The sequence below is a fragment of the Panthera uncia genome, chromosome X (genome assembly GCF_023721935.1).
Source record: "Panthera uncia isolate 11264 chromosome X, Puncia_PCG_1.0, whole genome shotgun sequence".
In the NCBI taxonomy this organism is placed as follows: Eukaryota; Metazoa; Chordata; class Mammalia; order Carnivora; family Felidae; genus Panthera; species Panthera uncia.
This window is the reverse complement of record NC_064817.1, coordinates 20010570-20030115: the sequence shown is the minus strand read 5'-3', so window position 1 is coordinate 20030115 and position 19546 is coordinate 20010570. Positions and strand designations below refer to the sequence as shown.

General features: G+C 53.7%; 2 protein-coding genes across 3 annotated transcripts in view; one reads left to right on the top strand and one right to left on the bottom strand.

The window, feature by feature from the left end:
- Positions 1 to 9901, top strand: part of ARX (aristaless related homeobox) — a 12587-nt gene extending 2686 nt beyond the window's left edge. Inside the window, exons 3-6 of the mRNA XM_049644902.1 lie at positions 1 to 644; positions 3288 to 3333; positions 6147 to 6475; positions 8723 to 9901. Coding sequence (XP_049500859.1) covers positions 1 to 644; positions 3288 to 3333; positions 6147 to 6475; positions 8723 to 8963 — 1260 coding nt within the window. The 3' untranslated portion in view covers positions 8964 to 9901. The remainder of the gene's footprint in view (positions 645 to 3287; positions 3334 to 6146; positions 6476 to 8722) is intronic.
- A 6374-nt stretch (positions 9902 to 16275) lies between these two features.
- Positions 16276 to 19546, bottom strand: part of POLA1 (DNA polymerase alpha 1, catalytic subunit) — a 302116-nt gene continuing 298845 nt past the window's right edge. The window contains exon 37 of one of the 2 annotated variants that reach the window (XM_049643628.1): positions 16276 to 17573. In XM_049643628.1, the coding sequence (XP_049499585.1) occupies positions 17428 to 17573 (146 nt within the window). In that variant the 3' untranslated portion in view covers positions 16276 to 17427. The remainder of the gene's footprint in view (positions 17574 to 19546) is intronic. The other variant, XM_049643627.1, reaches the window with a different exon arrangement.

Sequence of the window (19546 nt, the reverse complement as noted above, 5' to 3'; positions counted from 1 at the left end):
GCGGCCGCCGCGGCCGCCGCCGCCGCGGCCTGGGACACGCTCAAGATCAGTCAGGCACCGCAGGTGAGCATCAGCCGCAGCAAGTCGTACCGCGAGAACGGGGCGCCCTTCGTGCCGCCGCCGCCCGCGCTGGACGAGCTGGGTGGCCCGGGGGGCGCCGCGCACCCGGACGAGCGCCTCGGCGCGGCCAGCGGCCCCGGTGGCGCCCCGGCGGCGGGTGGCGGTACGGGCGCCGAGGACGACGAGGAGGAGCTGCTGGAGGATGAAGAGGACGAGGACGAGGAAGAGGAGCTGCTGGAGGACGACGAGGAGGAGCTGCTGGAGGACGACGCCCGCGCGCTGCTCAAGGAGCCCCGGCGCTGTGCCGTGGCCGCCACTGGCGCGGTAGCCGCCGCCGCCGCCGCCGCCGCCGCCGTGGCCACCGAGGGCGGGGAGCTATCGCCCAAGGAGGAGCTGCTGCTGCACCCAGAGGACGCTGAGGGCAAGGACGGCGAGGACAGCGTGTGCCTGTCAGCGGGCAGCGATTCGGAGGAGGGGCTGCTGAAGCGCAAACAGCGGCGCTACCGCACCACGTTCACCAGCTACCAGCTGGAGGAACTGGAGCGGGCCTTCCAGAAGACGCACTATCCAGACGTCTTCACCAGGTACGCGAGGGGGGCGGTCGCGGCTTTCACGGCGATAGCTAGTGGAGAGCTCACGCGGGCCCCAGGGAGGGAAGGCGGGTGGGCAGGGGCCCCGGGTTCGAGGCAGGGGCTTGGCTCCTGGACTCTACCCAGGTGTGCCCTCCCAGTGCACCCACCCCGGCTCACCAAAAACTACCCACACCCAACCCCACCCCTACTCCGGGCTTTAAGTTTGGACTGGGATGATTTCTTTCCTTCCCAAAGTCTCTCCAGTTTAATTTTTTTCAAATTACGAGTTTTAGTTAGAGAAGAACGGCCTCTCCAAAGGGTGCCTGAACGCACCACCTTGGAGGCACGCGTACCCCAGCGCACATACTCAGGACCCCGGGCGCTTCGGTCCTGGCCAGGTCCCCGGCGAGGCGCAGGAAGCGCCGCGGGGCCCTCGCGGCCAAGGCAAAAACAGGGGCTATTTTTGGCCACTGTGTGGTGCGCTCGCCACCCCCGCCTGATGCCCCAGGAGACTGGTGGGTATCAGTTACGCTGTTCGCTGTTCACAGTAGAGCTGGAGCCCGTGCCTGCGGAGAAGGCCTTTAAAAAAGACTCAATCAAGTTCTGTCGTTTGAGGACTCCTAAAATAACGGCAGGAAGTCAGAACTGGACAGGATTTGGTATCTGTACATCTGGGGGGCAGCAGCCAGAATCTTCCCCTCTCATTGCTGTCCTCTCTCCCCCCCCCCCACATTAAGCCCAGCGTTCATTTCATGCACACGGGTTTACAGGGGTGGGACATGAATGCTGGCAGCCAGTCAGACAGTGGACCAAACAGCTGGGGGGATTTTTCTCTTCGGACGGCTGTCCGGCCAGGGTGTTCCGCCTGATCACGCTCCAGTTCCCTCTTGCCGGAGTGTTTTGGGGAAAGAGGTGAGACGACTGAGCCCCTGGGCCCCAGCTTATCCATCCAACCTGGAGCGCTGGCTGCCTGGGGGCCTTCCTCTCCCACCCTACAGCCAAGATCTGGGCTCAGGCGAGGAGCCAGCATCTGGGCAAACTTCCTACAGTAGGTCGGGAGAGAGGGCTGGGTGTCTGCCTGGCGCAGGGCTTGTCAAGCTCCGGCAGCTTGTTCACTCAAGACGTGTGCAGCTTTTCAATATGCATTTTAGAAGCGGAAAGCTGCCCACCCTTTTGAACCGCAGGAGACATTGCTGCTCAGAGCTGACGAGGCCTGAGCCAGCTCTAAAGTGTTGTTGATCTGGCAAGTAATGGCCAGACTCTCTCCTAACCAGTAATGGAAAAGAGTTGATCTGGTGCTGGCATACACTAAACTAGGTCATCCCTTGAGCTAAAGTTGGTCCTCCCTATATCATCCAGTCCCTTCATTTTCTTTAAAAAAGAATACAAAATTTAAAATCTGTGTGTGCTGTCCAATAGGTAACTGGCCGACCTGCTTTTTGCATTTATCACACATGTGTGTTTCAAAAGAAGAAAATGATGTGGTGTCCATTGGCACCCAGGTCCGCCCTTTTTTACCTTCTCCTGGGGGAACCATAGTACGTGAAAGGGGGCAGCTCCTCTTCACCGCCCCGTGCCCACCCCTTTCCAACTGGGGGTTACTTAGAGCTCCTTAGTTCCGGCAGGGAGCCAGCCAACAGTGAGGTTTTAGATTTGCTGGTGCTCACTGCAGCAGGGGGGCAGCCGAAAGCGCTGTGCTGCTTGGTGAGCCGGTTTCCTCCTGGTCCTGAAGTTTCAAGTGTGGACTGGGGGGCCTGCCGGCAGTGCGGACCCAGGTCCCAGGCTAGGGCAGCCCCGACCTTCCATATTAGCGGGGGTACAGCCAATTATTCTCTCAAGCTCAGATTTTCGGTAAACAGGTCGTACGTAAGGCATTTTACAGCATCTTAATGGTTTCCTATTTGCCTTAATTGTCGCAGTAATAACTGCAATGACGGGGTAGGGTTTCAGTTAAATCGACTTCCCCTGAGATGGGCAGGGTTTGCAGTGGGCACTGGAGTCAGGAGGTGCGCAGAATTTTGTTTAATCAAAAAATTACCCCACTGAACTCTTAACAAGCTTAACATATCTCCAGAGGGTAATGGGGAGTATGACCTAAGGGAAGAGGGAGGGAGGGAGGGAGGCGGGGGAGAGAGAGAGAGATGAAGGGAAAGGCGGAGAGCTGGAAAGAGAGGGAGAGAGAGAAAAGAGGGGGCAGAAAAAAAAATTTTAAGGCAGAAAGAAACCAAGGGCACGAAAAAAAATTTGTGGTTGAGTGCTGAGTTCTTCTCGCATGTAATATGAGGACAAAAACAGGGTATGCGCGTCGTGTGCCTGTGTGTTTCTTGTCTAACTCTGGCTTAAGGGAGAGTGGGGGCGAATCCGAGTGCCCAGTTCGACTTAGAGACTCAAGAAGCCACGCTTGTCACTCTTGAATATAGGATGATACACTACAATATCTTACATCAAGCAACGTGTCGTGTGTTTTTGTGTTTTCAATCAAATAGTAGGCACTCGAGTGGTGAAGGGATCACGATGCCCATATGTTTGGGGGTGAGGGCAGGCAGGCAGCCAGGAGAGGCCCTGGTGGAGGAAGCCTGCCAGAAAGGGGAAGGTGGCTGGGAAGGTTTGCTGGAGCCTGCTGTGACCTCCTGTCTGTGTGTTACTTTCTTATAGGGAGGAATTGGCCATGAGGCTGGATTTGACTGAGGCCAGAGTCCAGGTGAGCTGCGCTGCAGAGAGCGGGGAGGCAGGGGTGGGGGGAGAGTGGGAGAGAGGGGAGTTGATGAACTGGTGTGGGTTGAGACCCCCTTTGTAAAATGAAGAGGAGCAGAATCAGAAAAGCAGATCCAAACACACATGCCCCAAAAGATTAAAATATGGAGACCTGGGAGGTTGGAGGGGAAGGTTTCTGGGTTTGGGAGCCTTGAGGGAGGAGTCCGGGATCAGAAGAGGGGTTTCAGGGTCCCTGAAATGCAGTCAGGAGCCCCCTGGTTCCACAGCCCCTGTAGGAAACAATCGGAGGAGTGACTTCTCCTGATTGAAATAATGGGATGGAGCATGGATTTGGTTGTTAGACAAATCCGCTCAGCTCCAAGCAGGTATTTGGCTGCGATTAAGTCTCCAATCGGGCTTCATAAAAGCCCACTTAGTGCTAGAACAAACAGGGCCATTTGAAGGCAAAATGCTGTTTGATTTCCCCTCCGCCCGCACAAGGAGCTGGCTAATGCTATTTGATTTCCCATTTTTTATAGCAATGAGCCCACATTGATCTAATAGGGAGTGAGTGCAATGCTATTAAAGGTGTTTGCAGCCCCATACCAGAGTGCATTTCCGAACCCGGGCCTCATAACCAGAGAGACGATCAACACTGGGCAGCCCCGACGGCCAACAGAAAACAGATGTCCCTGGGTTAGGAGCTGAGTGAATCACTTTACAGTCAAAATCAAGCGCTGATAAAGCACAATAAATTCCATATGGCTCATTTAATACACAACAGCTTCTTGCATTAGAGGGCTAATGATGAGGCCTGTTCCCCTCCCTTCTGTTGACACATTTCTCCATTGTCAAACAGAGATGTGACAGCAACTCCGTGTTTTCAGCTCAGGGGAACGAGTCGTGGGAAAGTTAAATAACTTTTAAAAAGAAAGAGAGCGCCCCCTCCCCTTCTCCTCTCTCCCTATTCACTGGAGAAGATGTAATTAAGTGAATATGAATTATTAGAGTCCTTTCGTTTACCTTTGGGGGGCCTCAGAGGTATTAATTCAATAATGAGGAATTGCAGGGGGACATCTTGATAATTGCAGTGGAGCCGGGAGAGATGATCTGTCTGTAAAAGGTTTCCACGTTCTTTGAGGGCATTCTGCCTCCCCTGCCCCCCTCCCCTCCTTTACTCCTTTCACTGCCATCGAAGAGTGGCGGATATTCTCGTCTAGACAGATTTGGATACACAAAAGCTGCCCACCCAGCCTGGTCCCATCTAGTCTTACTTTTTCAAGCCTCTGAATTTCCACACTAGAGTGTTTCTCCAATTCACAAATAGATTGTTCCAGGGCTGTGGAATGTTATGGATGGGCTCCTGCGCAGCAGGATTTTAAATAATCAAACGATTTGGATTCTCGATTTTTCTTGCCATATGTGGCTGTCTAGAAGTCAAGCCAAGCTTAGATACTAGTGCTAGTAAAGACAGCCTCCAATGTGTCTATATGAAAGGCGTGGATGTCTTTAAAATAAAAAAAAAAACCAAACAAATTCCTCCAGGATCATTTACATTATGTTTTTAATATAACTCTGTATAGCCCCGGAGTTCATTCTTAATTTTTAGACTTGTGTGCAGGCATAAACCCCAACCTAAAAATATTAATGCCTTCAGGGGAGAAGGAGCATATCTTCTTAGCTGTGGGTGTGACGAACAGGTCACGTAAAAATAATTTCATGCGCCTGGGAGTTATTTTTAGACTATGGTAGCTGCCACATTTCAGGTAAAGGTCTCTACTAAAACTGCTTTCTATTAACAATTAGGAAGATACCTTGTACTAAAAATCTCCCCCAAACCTAGAACTATCTTATTTAAATAGCCTATTTAAACCACATCCTGCAAAGAAAGAAAGACCTGTTAGCTCTGAAGACGTGTAACGTCTACAGCCGTCCTGCACTCTCATTTCGATTTGTCCAGGTTGCTGCATACCTGGTCCACGCAGTCAGTGCCTTCCTGGGTGGAGCCGGGCCCTACACAGGGCCCCTGCCCGTAGCAGGCCGCCTAACCCGTCTTTCCTTTCACGGAGGACTGGCGCCCACAATGCGGGCTTGTTTGCTTGGGTGTTCCTTCCCTCCCTCCCAGCTTCCCCCAAGCCTCAGAACCCAGCTTAGTGCTCTTAGGTGTTCAGTAAATATTTCTGGAAAGAATAAATGAACAGCCTTTCTGAGGTCCCCTCTTCAGCACAGCAGAGATTTTGCCAGCTCTTGGGTAAACCTGAAATCCGCGAGAATAGCTGATGGGCAGCGACAGGCTGATACCTACTCATCTCTGGGTGGCTGCCCATAGCCAAGAGTCCCTATCCAACCGAGCTTTCACATGCTTTGTGCTACTCGTCGCACATAACAGCCTTATGAGTGAAGTTTTATCATCACCATTTTACAGATTAGAAAACCAAGGTTGAGAGAGGTTTAAGTGACGTGCCTAAAGACGCACAGCAAGCAAATGGCAGCGGAGACGTTTAAACCTCGGTGTCCCCATCTCTAAACACACGGGACCATTTTCTTCCAACTGGGAAAGGAACGAGGCTATTTGAAATACGCACTGGAAAGGGTTTGCTTGTCCTGTATTTCCTGCTGGCCTTAAGTTTGGGCTCCTTTTCGCCTCTTGTTTGGCCCTAGAGGTGTCTTTGAATCACCCGAGGCCAGAGAGGAGCGAGTGGGCGCCGGCCTCAGTGGAAAGGAGGAAAGGTTCCCAGCGGTGGGGGGGGTGGCGGGGGGGGGGTGGGGAGGAGGCGCGCGTCCGGAGCCCCGCCGACCCCGGCTCTCTCCGCCTTGCAGGTTTGGTTCCAGAACCGTCGGGCGAAGTGGCGCAAGCGGGAGAAGGCGGGCGCTCAGACCCATCCTCCGGGGCTGCCCTTCCCCGGGCCGCTGTCGGCCACCCACCCTCTGAGCCCCTACCTGGACGCCAGCCCCTTCCCCCCGCACCACCCTGCGCTCGACTCGGCCTGGACGGCCGCCGCTGCCGCCGCCGCCGCCGCCTTCCCGAGCCTACCTCCGCCTCCTGGCTCGGCCAGCCTGCCGCCCAGCGGGGCGCCTCTGGGCCTGAGCACTTTCCTCGGAGCCGCTGTGTTCCGACACCCGGCCTTCATCAGCCCTGCGTTCGGCAGGTAACGCGCGGCCTCGGGGAGTCTGTCTTGTCTGTCTCTCTAATACACACAGAGAGCCTGGGGTCAGGGAGGAGCCGGAGACAGGAGACAGGTAGTGGCTACACCACATCTTTGCTCTTTGGCCAACTCTTAGAGATTTAGTCCAAGAAAATACTCTCTAATTTTGCCTCAATGTGGATCTTGAAGGGAATGACTTGGGGCCGAGTGGCATAGGGGAGGGCGGTGGCAGTGACAACAACCATGACAACCGGGAGTGTCCAGTGGAAGCTGTGAAAGTACCATTTGAAGGAAGCACCAGCTCAGGCCATAGGTGGTGTGTGTGTAAACGTGTACACGTGTAGGCTACAGAGCTGGGATGACTCTTCCAATTTGGCCAAAACCCTTCCCCATGCTTCAGGGCCTGGCAGAGCAACACAGCCCTGGCTTCTACAGGAATCCTGGAGCCAGGGGCCCTCTGGGTGCAAAGAACTCTTTTTTCTTCCCCAGACTCTAACTTCCCTGTCACTCAAGTGACCCGCTGCCAGCCATCCCCCATATGTGCAAGCCCCGACCCTCACTGCGGCACAAGACAACGAAATAAAAGAAACCGTTCATCGTATATTATAATTCCCTTTCTTTAAATGAACATCGAATGATGAAATAAAAAGTCTGTATAATCACACAGACAAAGAAACAAAGGAGGGATGTATTAAGTTGGAAAGTGCAGTGAAAATAAAACTGAATGCAGCTTCAATGATCTCTCTTTGCGAGAACAAAGAAATAATAGATTCATCCAACGGCGCAGCCACTTAACAAAAAATCATCTTAGAGAAAATTTTTTTAAAAAGACACGAAGGAGAAGTAGTTTCACGTAACAAACCGATAAAATAAACAGCAAGTGCACCGAAGTGTGTAGTTAGTGACTCAGTTTACCTAGTGGAACCAGAGCATCTTACGCCCCCTCCAGGGCACCCTTTATTTTTTTTTCTCAGCAAACAATTTTAAGTCCTGTGTACCTCGCGTCCCCCACCTTTCCCTTCTGACAAGTGGCTCATAAAAGCCGGCAGACCCCGGCTGGAGCACCTGAGAGATTTGGAGAGGCTGGAAGAGGAGTGCGGTGGGGGTGGCATGAGGGGTAGAAGGTGGCCTGGGAGAAGCGGGAGGCTCTCCTCGAATCCTGGTGGGCTCATTTCTAATGATGGAAACTGAGAATTAGCCCTGCAGGAGCCCAGAGCCAAAACCATGGGCGTGGGGCGGAGGTGGGGGGGGGGGCGGAGGAGGGGGGGCAGGTAGGGTTGGGGTGGTAGTTGGGGTGGGGTGGCCGGGGACGGCTCTGGTCTCGGCTGCAGGACCGCTGTGCCGTGCGAAGGAGGTGGAGGGAGGCGCCGCGAGAAGCAATCCCGGCGCCGACTGGAGGCGGTGGCACGGACTAGGGTCCCGGGCTTGGGCGTCGCCGTGCACCGCCCGCGGGGGTCACGGGTTCGGGGGGCTCTCTGGGGCGAGAGGCTGCAGGACACAGGGAGGGCGATGGGGAAGGGGTGTCGTTGCACCCGGACGCGGGGCGGCGGGCGGGTCCGAGCGGCCTACCGAGCGGAAATCAACAGGCGGGCGCCCCACACCCCCACCTCGCGGTCATTGGCCGGGCACGGGCAGCTCGGTCTGGCGCGGGAGGGCGGCCTTGTCGGCGGGAAGGCCGACAAAGAAGGCCAGCTCTCCCAGGGCAAAAGGAGTCCCCGGCCGGAAGGCGCCCTAGGAAGAGTACAAGGTCTGCAGCCTAGGTCTTGCTCAGTTTTAATGCCACCTTCTCGCTTCTTTCTCTTTTTTACTCCTCCATCTCTCCTCTTCTTTTTCTCTTTGTCTCTCTTCTCTCTTCTGGCAAGTGGAGCTCCGGGTCTGGGAATACAACCCTTTCTTAGGCGAAACCACAGAATCCAAGCAACTGGGCCGTGGGGGTTTGGGTCGCAGGACCTGCCTCCGCCCCGGCTCTGCTCCCTTCAGGCTCTCTGGCCCCATGGCCTTTTTTTGTTTGGTTTTTTCCCTCCGTCGGTTCCCTGCTCTAGTAAAGGCCTCTCAGAGCACCCCAGCCTAGCGCCCATGCTCCCCAGCCCGTGGCCCACCCTAGCCCTGCGACTCCGGGCTTCTGCGGCGGCGCCCGTCTGCGTCCTTCTGTGGCCCTCCGCTCCCCCGGTGAGAGGCGGCGGGAAACGCCGTCCCCGGCGCCGCGCTCAGCTCCCGAGGCCGTGACCGCGCTGTTTGCTCTCCCTGCAGGCTCTTTTCCACCATGGCCCCCCTGACCAGCGCGTCGACCGCGGCCGCGCTCCTGAGACAGCCCACGCCGGCCGTGGAGGGCGCGGTGGCGTCGGGCGCGCTGGCCGACCCGGCCACCGCGGCCGCAGACAGACGCGCCTCTAGCATAGCGGCGCTGAGGCTCAAGGCCAAGGAGCACGCCGCGCAGCTCACGCAGCTCAACATCCTGCCGGGCACCAGCACGGGCAAGGAGGTGTGCTAAAGGCTGCCCTCCACCCTCGCGCCCCGGGCGCACCCCGAAAGGTCACCTCACTCAGCACCACTCAAGACCAAATGGAAACAGAGGACCAGCACACTCCCGAGACGGCACTGAGAGAGCGCGGCCGCCTTCGCAGCAGCCCGGATGCGGGCAAGGCAGCCCCTGGCGCTACCGGACGTGGCACCTCCTCGGCTGGCTGTCCACCCGCCCCTGCCCCTGCCCCTGCCCCTGCCAACCTCGCTCCGACTCTGAACATCCACTCTCTCTCGCTCTTACTTTACTGAAAATATCGGGGAGGTTTTCTCTCCAAGACGCCTGGTATTGAAGTTAAAAAATTAAGAAACCCAACCTCTCTTCCTCCTGACACCCCACTTAGCTTTTTTTTTTTTTTCTTAAATAGCATTTTGGCGCTCTAAGTTGATCCCCCCAGCGTGGGCCCCGGTGTGAAGCCAGGGCCAGGGAAGCGAATGCGAATCTGTAAGATAGCTAACAGTGCACTTAACGGAAAGGGGCGTCTTGTTCTTGTTCTCTTCTTTATCATACACCAACCAAGGTTTTTATATCAAACCAAAGGGAAATACTCTGCTAGAATATGGACTGTTGAAGTCACCAAACTGTGATTATTGATTCTGTACATACCATTGTTATTAAAAAAAAAAAAAAGAACAGAGCTTTGTATATTTGAAATGTTATAACGCAATTGCACTCAGCGTGGTATGGTAAAAGTTTGTCCTCCTGTAGATTCTTACTGTGTTGTAGATACGGTAGGGTTCCTAGACAAATATTTATGTACTCAAGCCCTTTATTTAACTTATTAACTGTAGAGGCTTCCGAAACCTTCAAGATAAAGGCAATGGTACAGTACTTTTGTGTAATGTGTAATTGTTATCACTTTTCCTTGCTATCTAGTGGAGAAGTGTCACGCTCAAAATAAAAAAAAATTATATGTTTAACAAAAGGAAGTGTGAATGCTCTATGCAAGCGCTGAGGGGACAGCGGACAGGTCCCCGCAGAGGCCGGGGGCGGGGGGGGGTGGGGGGGTGGGTGCTCTGGCGCTCCGGCACCTCCTCGGTTTATTTGCATGCGCGTTTTCCTGGCAGAGGCCCTTGGTTTGAATGTGATCCTCAAAGGGATTCGGGTTTCCTGCAAAAGTTAAGGACGCCGCCGCCGCAGTTTCCTCCCGCGTCTCGGCTCCCACGGGTCGTTCCGCAGCGGGAGCCGAGGGTCCCGGGCTACGGACGTAGGGTGGACTCGAGGGTGGGTGGCCGTACCGTAGGCGTTGTTGATCGTGGAGACAGAAATTTGAAGCGAGCGGGAGTCTTAGCTAGGAAGGCGAAGGAAATTGTTCGTGGAAAGTGCCACGTAGCAAGGAAGTGCGCGGTCCGAGATGACAGGTAATGGCGACAGCAAGAAGCCGAGGCGCTGGCTTCCGAGGGGGGCGGGCTCCAAGGTATACAAGGTATACCCTCGGGGAGGAGGGTGTATGTGTGTGTGTGTGTGTGTGTGTGTGTGTGAGAGAGAGAGAGAGAGAGAGAGAGAGGAGAGAGAGAGAGAGAAAGGAGGAGAAGAACGCAGAAACAGTGATGGAAAGGCAGCAAGGGGGTATCCAAGTGGCAGATCTTAACTCGACAAATGTCATTACATCACTTATCCAGACACTGGGAAATGTATACATTTGAAAAAAATCTAAACAACTCAGGTTTCCGGAGGAGACCAGAACAGATTTGCAATCTGTAACCCCCTTGGCGCACTCCTCCCCGCGCGGGGAACCGTAGCTTCTCCCTCCCCCCCCCCCCCCCCCCCCCCCCCCGACCCTTCGTGCGCCACTCCCGGCGACCGCGGGGTAAGCCCGCCCGCGGGGGCTGGGTCTCGCCGACGCTCCCAGGGTGATGGGAAAGGGAAGAGAAGCTTAATTAGTTTCAATTTGTAGTAATTAGCTCGCCGGACCTTTGGGGAGAGGGGCAGGCGAGGGGGAGGGGTGCTGCCGCGGCGTGACTACCGGGCTCGCAGAGCGGGTGCCCGCCGCCCCGCCAGGCCGTGGGCCTGTCGGGCGCCGCGGGGGGCGGGGGCGCGTCTCCGGTCCGGCCGTCGGGCTCCGCGCGCGCTCCCGGGCCGCGCCCCGCAGAAGGGGAGGGGGGGGGCCGGTCCCCGTGCGGCTCGGGAGCGCAAGTGTGCGCGGCCGAGGGGCAGGTGCGGGGTCGGGTAGAGGTCGGCGGCAACTCCGGGGTGGGTAACCCGGTCGGCAGCTGCCGCGCGCAGGCCCTGGCGTCCTCCGCTCGCCGACGCGGCCGGGAAAGCCGGAGACCCCGCCTGCCGGGAACTTTGGGAAGCGCGCCCACGGGCTTCACGGGCTTCACCGGCCGAGGCTGCTCTCCGGCCCTTGGCCGTCGGGTGGCTCACCGCCACCCTGCTCCGGCTCTGGACTCGCGCGGGGGGGCGCTGGCAAGCAGGAGCCCTCCTTGCCTGGGGCGTGGGGAGCAGGCTGCCAAACACCTTTCGTCGACCGTCGTGGTCACATACTCCTTCCTGGACTTCAGCGGGCCCGGCGGGAACTTTGGAGGACAGCCCCAAGATCTGAGTGTCTCAAACCTCCAGGCTCCACAGGATCTCCTGTGGCGAAAGGCCCTTTCCTGGGGGTGGGCAGGGTTACACTGGAGTTGGGAAGTGAGGATGGGGGAATGCAGGAAGAGCGTGAGGGAGAGGCTTTCTCCTCTTCTTCTTCTTCTTCTTCTTCTTCTTCTTCTTCTTCTTCTTTTTGGTGGTCAATATCAATTTTCCGTCGATTTTGGCTTTTTGTTTAGGTACGGCTTTTTTCCCCCTCCAGGCTGCCGGTTGGACGGTATACGAGAAACAGTACCATTCTTCCTGTTAATGAACTCTTTTTTAAGTCATTTTTTCTCATTTGACCCTTCCATGGAGCAGAAGCAAATTGCGTGAAATTACCTCCAAGGATTACATTTATTACCGGCCAATGAGAACCCCTCGCCTTGTTTTACAAACTCTTAATCCTATGTCATTCTGATGCCGCAAACAAGCCCGGTCCTGGGCCTCCTATTCTTTCAACTTTCCCCAGCTGGAGGGACCTCATTCTGCACTTAATATTCCCCATAAATATCACACGCTAAAGACCCCTGACTTCCAGCAAGTCCACATTAAACATGTGACATGTCACGCATGACAAACTCTGAGTATCTTTTCAAAGCAGCATTAAAAGCAAAGAAACCAATTTTCTTCTCCTTCCAAACCTCCCCAAGTGCTGAATGATGGGGATTGGAAAGAGCCACTGGAGCGTACTTAGAGGGATTTTATGAGATTTTCCAGAATGATTTAATCTTATTGTGAGCATTATTAATGAATGGGCAACCCAATTTGGCCCCAATATCTGGGAACGAGGTCACAATGCTGGGAGCGGCTGACCCCCCCCCCCCCCAACCTTAAGCAAACCTCTTCCACCGGGAGGAGGACGTGTGGAGCCCAGGGGAGTTCAGGAGAGCCCCTGTGATGGGGACATAGCTGTCCCCTGCACACTGAGGGCACAATGCCCCACCACCTGCTTTCCCAGGGCCACCCCTACAGTGTCTTGGGATGAGGAGTGATTGGGAGCCTCCGTGGGAAGGATGAGGGGAAGGGGAAAGTGAATTTGCTCCGTTTTCAGACAGGCTAGCCAGATCTGGATGAGGCCCTGGAAGGAAACGCAAGAAGGGAGCAGTTGGCCTACTAACGTCCCTGTGTTGTCACCAACGACTCAGGGTTGGACTGCGGACACTCAGGGCGGGCATCGTAGGCTTGCGGTGGGGCAGCCAGGAGGTCCATGAGCTAGAGAGAGGGACTACCGGAGAAGGTTTGGGATGACTCGGGACTTGAAACTGAGACTTTACGTCAAGTCACGGGTAGTGGCGCCGGTCAGTTTCCCACTGTCGTCTTCTAGTAGCCCCCTCGCCCTCCGTAATGGGGGCAAACATGGATTATTATTGTTTTGGATTTGTAAAACCCAGAGGGACAAGGCACCCGCAGTTCTCTTTTTCGTGTCGTTTTGAGTGAGGAGATCTTGCTGGAAGGGAAGCGGGGGCTGATGTTAGAGGGAAGGAAATCACACACGGGTTAGGTGAACTTGCGCTTGGAGGAAATAATGTGTATGTGAGCACGTGTGCGCGTGTATACACAACGGCGAGTGTGGCTGGATGAAGGGCATCTTCAACGGGGTCGGAGAGGGGATTCTAGACACCCGAGTTCTGCGGAGCAACTGTGTTATTTCACAGCCAGTGGCAGGCTGGCTGGGGGGTGGAGCGGGGGTGGGGGGGGGCTGCCAGCCTGACAAGGGGAAAAAGCATTTTTCAGAGGAAAAAGTTGTGTTGTCTCTGGACGTTGTTAACTGTCCAGTTTGAAGCATACATTTTTTCCCTTTAAAGAAAAGAGAGCGATTACCAGTTATACATTAAGAAATGTCATTCAGTCATTTTTATTCATTCTCCGGAAATCTTCGTAAAAGCCTGAATCATACTTCTACAAGCAGCAATTTTGTTAATCCAGGGGGTTATTACTCTGGGCCCTTATTAGGTTCTACACCACTGCCAAGCAATCCTATAACCCTCTCAAAAGAAGTTTACCTCCCTGTTATAAAACCAGTAGTGGTATTTATACTGTGCAATAATTAGTGTATTACTTGAATCCACTAACACGTTCATTTTATCTCCGCACAAAACCTCTAGTCTGCTTATAGAAAGCTTGTGCCTCCTTTGGTGCTGGTAAAGTGGTGAAAGACTGAATTGAAGGCTGGTTGCACTTTCTGCTTTTGCCTCGCCTTAATTCCCATCTCTTTTTGCTCTCATCCAATTAGCACAGTGTATTAAGCGGTTTATCATCTCATAGTCAGCTATTGAGAGAAACAAGGCGAGCACTTTGCAATAGAACCTGCACTCCTTTGACACCCTCAGGTACTTACATATTCCACTGTGCTATGAATAATAGAGGAAGAATGGAGCGCTAATTCCCTCATCAAAGAATGCCTTGTCTGCTGCTTTGCTCAACAACACCATTCTGATCAAAAGAAAAGCAATAAAGCTTAGCATAACAAAACGAAACCTACTTATTAGCTTAGTGGTTAAATTAATGCAGAGCCGCTGCTATTCAAAACCAAGGTTTGAAAACAGCCTCCAACAACCTGATAATGCTGCCTTCGGGATGAAGGAATTTTAATCTGAAATTTGAGGCTGGCTCAGATGAGTTAATCTATTAAACTGCTATAAGGAAGCTCCACAGCAAACCGTTCAATTAAGAAATATTTAGGTGAGGAGAGACAGAGAGAGAGAGAGAGAGAGAGAGAGAGGGGGGGGGATTGAGAGAGAGAAGGGAGGGAAAGGCAAGGTGGCTTGAAGTCTGGGATGGGAGCACTGAATTGAGGGGCTGGGGGGTTCTGACAAGAGGATCTGGGGCTTGGTGTGTTTTTCTTAAAACAAGATAGGGAAATCTGTTTTTCGAGTTTCCTTATGTTTGCACCTCCTACCAAACTAATTGTAGGACACGTTCGAAAAAGCGTGTTGAGGTGTGTGTGTGTGTTTTGTGTGCTGGAGAGAAGAGGAGGGGGGTGGTGGTGAAGGGCAGTGGATTCATCCTCTTTCAACATCCTCTCCCAAACTCCAATCTGTGAACTCTGGTTAGCCCCCCATGTCTTGGGCAAGAGTCAGAAGATTAACTCTGTCCGTTTCCCGGATAAATTAAAATCTTGAACATGGTCTGTGTAGGATTTTCAACTTCTGACCTCCCCTATGCCCCTTTATATGAAAGAGAGTGGAGGGTTAGCAAGTGGTGTCCGAGATCAATGGGCACCTTGTTAGAGGCAGATCCTGCTTACATTCAACAGGAAAGGTGCCCTTTGCAGAGGCACGGGGCCGTGAGAGAGCCGGGTTCTCCTGGGGCCCCATTTCCCAACTGGCCCAGATAAAACTTAGCCCGGAGGTTTAGTCAGTCTGGCCCAGTGCTCAAAATTTTATGCTAAAAAATTCACTGCCAAGTTGAGAAATGGAGACGCTTTATGGAGTATCTGGATTCCTGGCTTCTCTTGATAACCAGATTGTGTGGCCACCCTGGGCCCCATCCCTCCCAGCAGTCCTCGGCAGCCTCTTCCCTCTTTGGACAGTCCCTGCCACTCTTCAGTGTGAACCTGGCTTGTTTCAGCCGTTCACTTTTAGCACTTGAACTTCGGATCCATGCCCGGGAGCCTGCGGAGACACTCGGGTAGGCTCCCCTTGAGAGAGAGGTGGGTGGCGTTTCTGCACCCCTCCCAACCAATGCCCCATCAACTGACAAAACTCAAGGAGTCGAAACCTTTCTCAGAGAAATGGGAGTATGCTATGTGCCAACGTTCTGACAGAGAGACCCATGGGAATTCTTCATGAAAGTTGCAGTTTCAATTTTGTATGAAATTCTGGACTCTATGTGCCTCCCAGAAAAGCCCCTTCAGTAACCTGGAGTGACAAATCTGAGTAAGACCACATCAACTGCTGCATGAGCTCTTTTTGGGGGGCTGGACCATGAAACGCTGGACTTTCTATCTACAGAAACAGTTCCTGCCCTCACAGTGCTTACTAGCTCGACGCAGAGACGAGAAACAGAGCAGTCAGAAGTGATCTGAGTCTCCCGTGGTTTCCTGATGACTAAGTTAAGGATAATTCTCTGTATTTACCATAACCCCAGGTTCCAGAAACCAAATAAAACACGCCTTCTCTTTGGAAAGCAACGTGGGGGTGCGGGCTCCGGAAGCACACACTAGAGAACTATCTCTAAAACCTTATGTGATAAAAATGTTGAAAACCACACAACCCCCTTAGTTCCCTGAAGCGACATGGCTGCTCCACTTCTGACAGGTGGTGGAGCCTGAGGTACCAAGGCATTCATTAATTAACCCTCAGGGCCCCACACCCAAAGTGTCTCCACTTAGAACCTGAATACAAGAGACAAAGGAGAAAGTGGGGGAGAGAAAAGAAAAAAGCAGAGCAAGATGGAAGACAGTTCATTTGCATTGCTTTAACAAGCGGCCTTCACTAGGGTCCATGCTGGGTGACCTTGGTCTGATGGGGGGCCTTTCTCCCAGGAGCCATCGGTCTTAGTCTCTCCAAAAACAGACACCACTGGGCTCTTGGCTTAGCTCTCGGGCTGTCCAAGTCAGCAAAGCACACGAGAAACCATACTTCATCTTGTAAAGGACCCTAAGTCCACAGGAAGTCTCCGGAATGCTGCTCAGGGCACTGGGACATACACCACTGGGGCCTCCAGGAGCTGGTTTCCAGCCAGGCTGAGGGCTGGGAAGGGGATGGCCTCCGGTCACCCCTTACTCCGGGCTGCCACCTCTAGCCAGCTCTTCACACCTGATGGAGATTTAGTGGAACTGCTTTCCTTTCAGAAATCTTTATTTAAGCAGGAAAAAAAAAAAAACAAAAAAAACAAAAAACCACACATGGCATATTTTTCTCTTAGAAAAACAGACAGGTAGACTTTTTAAAAAAATATAGCATAGTGTACAGAGGAAATATATCTTGTTAGTATAACCTTACATATAATGTAAGAATGGAAAGGCTGCTATACTGAAATAGATGTGGCTTCTGGCAAAGAGGGCACCATTCCGAAGAAATGAAAACACACACACGCACACAACCGCACCAGGGCCAATTAACCAAACCTCCTCCCAATTTCTTCTGAATACAACACAATGACCCTTGCCCCAAACTCTACACAGTTGAAAGGATATGTTATAGGATATCAAATTATTTTTAATGTGCTTCTGTCTGCAGAAACCTTTACCTGGATTTTCTACTTAAGGGGACAAAAAGGAATGCGAGTATAAAACACCTGCCCAGTATACGTGTGTGCGTGCAATGCGGGAGCAATTCAATAAACAAGTAGGCTCTGTTTCACCTATTTAGGAGACGCAAGGCTTCTCTACCCCACCCCTCGGCTACCTATATAAAAGACCGGACTAAAAAGGACAGCCACTCTTGGAGCCAGCGACTGGGGCAATAGTGGGGTTCAGACTGGGTTTAACTGGCATGTGAAAAGGCAAAATAAAATGTTAGCACTCCTACCAGCCTTCATAACTCTTTCTGGGGGCACCTCTGCTGAAGGCCCTGGGGCAAAGCGTGGGGTCCCTTGCGTTCCAGCCACTCTCAATTAATTTCTTGTCTCTCACGGACCTCTCCCCTAGAAATCGAGTCCCAGATGCGCAGCTGGCTCTAGGCTGTGTTTCCGCAGTAGATGATACGTTGTAATAGGAAGGCTCTTATGATGCTCTGATATTTGATAGATGAAATACTGTTGCACTCGCCCCCACCTCAGTAATTCCCCTCCCAAGCCACACACGCACGCACGCACGCAGTCCTAAAGGAAAAGCGATGCCAGAGGGAACCGTCAGGACCCCGGTGGAGGGGTGGAGGCGGTGGGGTCGCCCACCCTGCTGCCTGCATCGCAGGCTCCCTCAGGGCCTCACGGCACAATCTGCGAAGAGCTTGCTGAGGTTCACTTCGGAGTAGCCACTTCGGGACAAGAACTGCTCTGCCGTGTTCTTGAGTTTTTGGTAGTCCTGACGAACTTTGGGGGTAAAAAACTGCTTCTTCCATTTATCTAAAAAGAAATAAAAATAAAAGGATTACAAGTCTCAGAGGTAGCGTCTTTAGAGACCATTCAGTATCCCTCAAGCACCAGAGAAGAGGGCGCAGATCCTGTCTGCACTTCCATGTCTCAGATGTCCTCCTGGTGCCCCGTTGCTGGTCTACACCAGGGGCCAGTCCCACGCCAGGGGTGCGGGTGAGTTCCCTAGGTTCCTCTCTGGAAGCCTTGGTTCTTCTACCCTGCGCGCCGCTTCCCAGCACCTAGCTGACTCCGGGGGCGGGGGACAGGGCCACGCTCCACGGATGCGAACTGCAGGTGCGCATGCACGTGCAGCAGCCAAGGTGAACTCCACCTGCAGCCACCACTCTCGCAGCGCTGTCGAGCATATGCGTGCAACTGAATGCAAAGTATGGATGCGGCAGGAAACACTGTCTCAAAAGAAGCCAGGGCCTCCCGGAGTCAACTCCCAGGAGCAGCTGGGCCTAGTCGGCTTCTTTGAGGCCCTCCGGTCTGTGTCCCTCTGCTACTCAAGACTCCTGTGTTGGAAGAGGTGAGGGGTAGGCTGTCTGGAGGGCACCTGTCCGGTGGCGAGGTTGCTTTTTCTTCTCCATCCACACCGTGTACCTGTGGACTCCGGGCATGCGGCAGCCGTTCCTCCGCTTCCTGCTTCTTCTACCCATTCATGCCTGGCCTGCCCACTCGGAGACGGGCACTGCCAGCCGCACAGAAGGTCCTTCCTTTCCTGCCCCACAGCCTGCTACTTGCACACTTGGTTCAAGGAGCAGCAGGGCCAAGACACTGAGGTGTGATCTTTTGAGGACAAGGGTGATTGATCCCTAGGGGAGGCAGCCCTGCCCAGGATGCTTAAGGCGACACAGTTTTGGTTCACAGCTGCTCAGGAACCCTGTGACGTGTTTGGCGAAGTCCACGTTGTTTTTTTTAACCCCCGTTTGCTGGCTGAAGAGACTGGGAGGTCCAGCCACTCACCCGAGGTCACAGAGCCAGAAATGTGTGACAGGGACATGCGAGTCCGGGGGGGCCAGAACCCTGAGCCCCTACTCGAAGGTCAGGCACCCTAGTGCGCCCCCTCTCCCTACCGTCACCCCTCCCCGGTGCCCCCGGAACAGGCACAGGCACAGGTGAGCATGGCATCAGGCATCGAGGAAGGGAGTACTCGTCAACCACCGGGAGAAAAACCCCACCGAAACAACAGAGCAACACTGCAATCTACCGAACACCCGCAAGATTAAAGCCGGGGCTCAAGATTTTTGTTCCTTAGCTCCACATTCACATTCGTCCTCCACAACCTTTTCTAAATTACGTCAAGTGCCTTTTAAGAAACAACAGCAAAAAGTTTGGTGGAGAGGATTTAAATGCCCAAAGGGGGTGGAAAAAGAGAGGCGAGAGGAGAGAGAGGGGAGGCATTAGTAGCCGACTACCGACTACAGAAAGACACTTTGAAAGTTCTAATTATGGGAGTCTGGGAATACACAACAATGGCCCGGAGTGGCGGCCGCCTCCCTGCAGGCCAGAGCAGCAGGCTGGCACCCTGCGCATGTGAATGACACGAACGCAGGTGCTGACTGGGGAGCACATTTAAAGAGCTGCCGGAATAAGGAGCAGGGGAGGAAGGGAGAGGGCATCGCTCCTGATGTGTTTACCTCCTCTGCTGATAGGATATTGACTTTTCCCACCAGGTTGGTTAGAAAGGGGACTATTTACGCTGCCACACAGCAGAGTTAGAATGACAACCAGCGTCACTCGGTGCTCTTCTTCGTGAAAGACAAGTGTGACCGCCAGCATATCCCATAGCCGGTCAATACGGCCAAGGCACCATTGCACGCCAGTTAGACATGCAGATAAAAGCTCCCGCTTGCTTCCCCAAAGAGAATTTAATCAATAACACATGGAAGGTCTTCTAGGAAACAGAACTGCACGAGCTGGCACAGGCGCGTCAGACGGGGGTGCGGAGGGGGGAAAAGGGC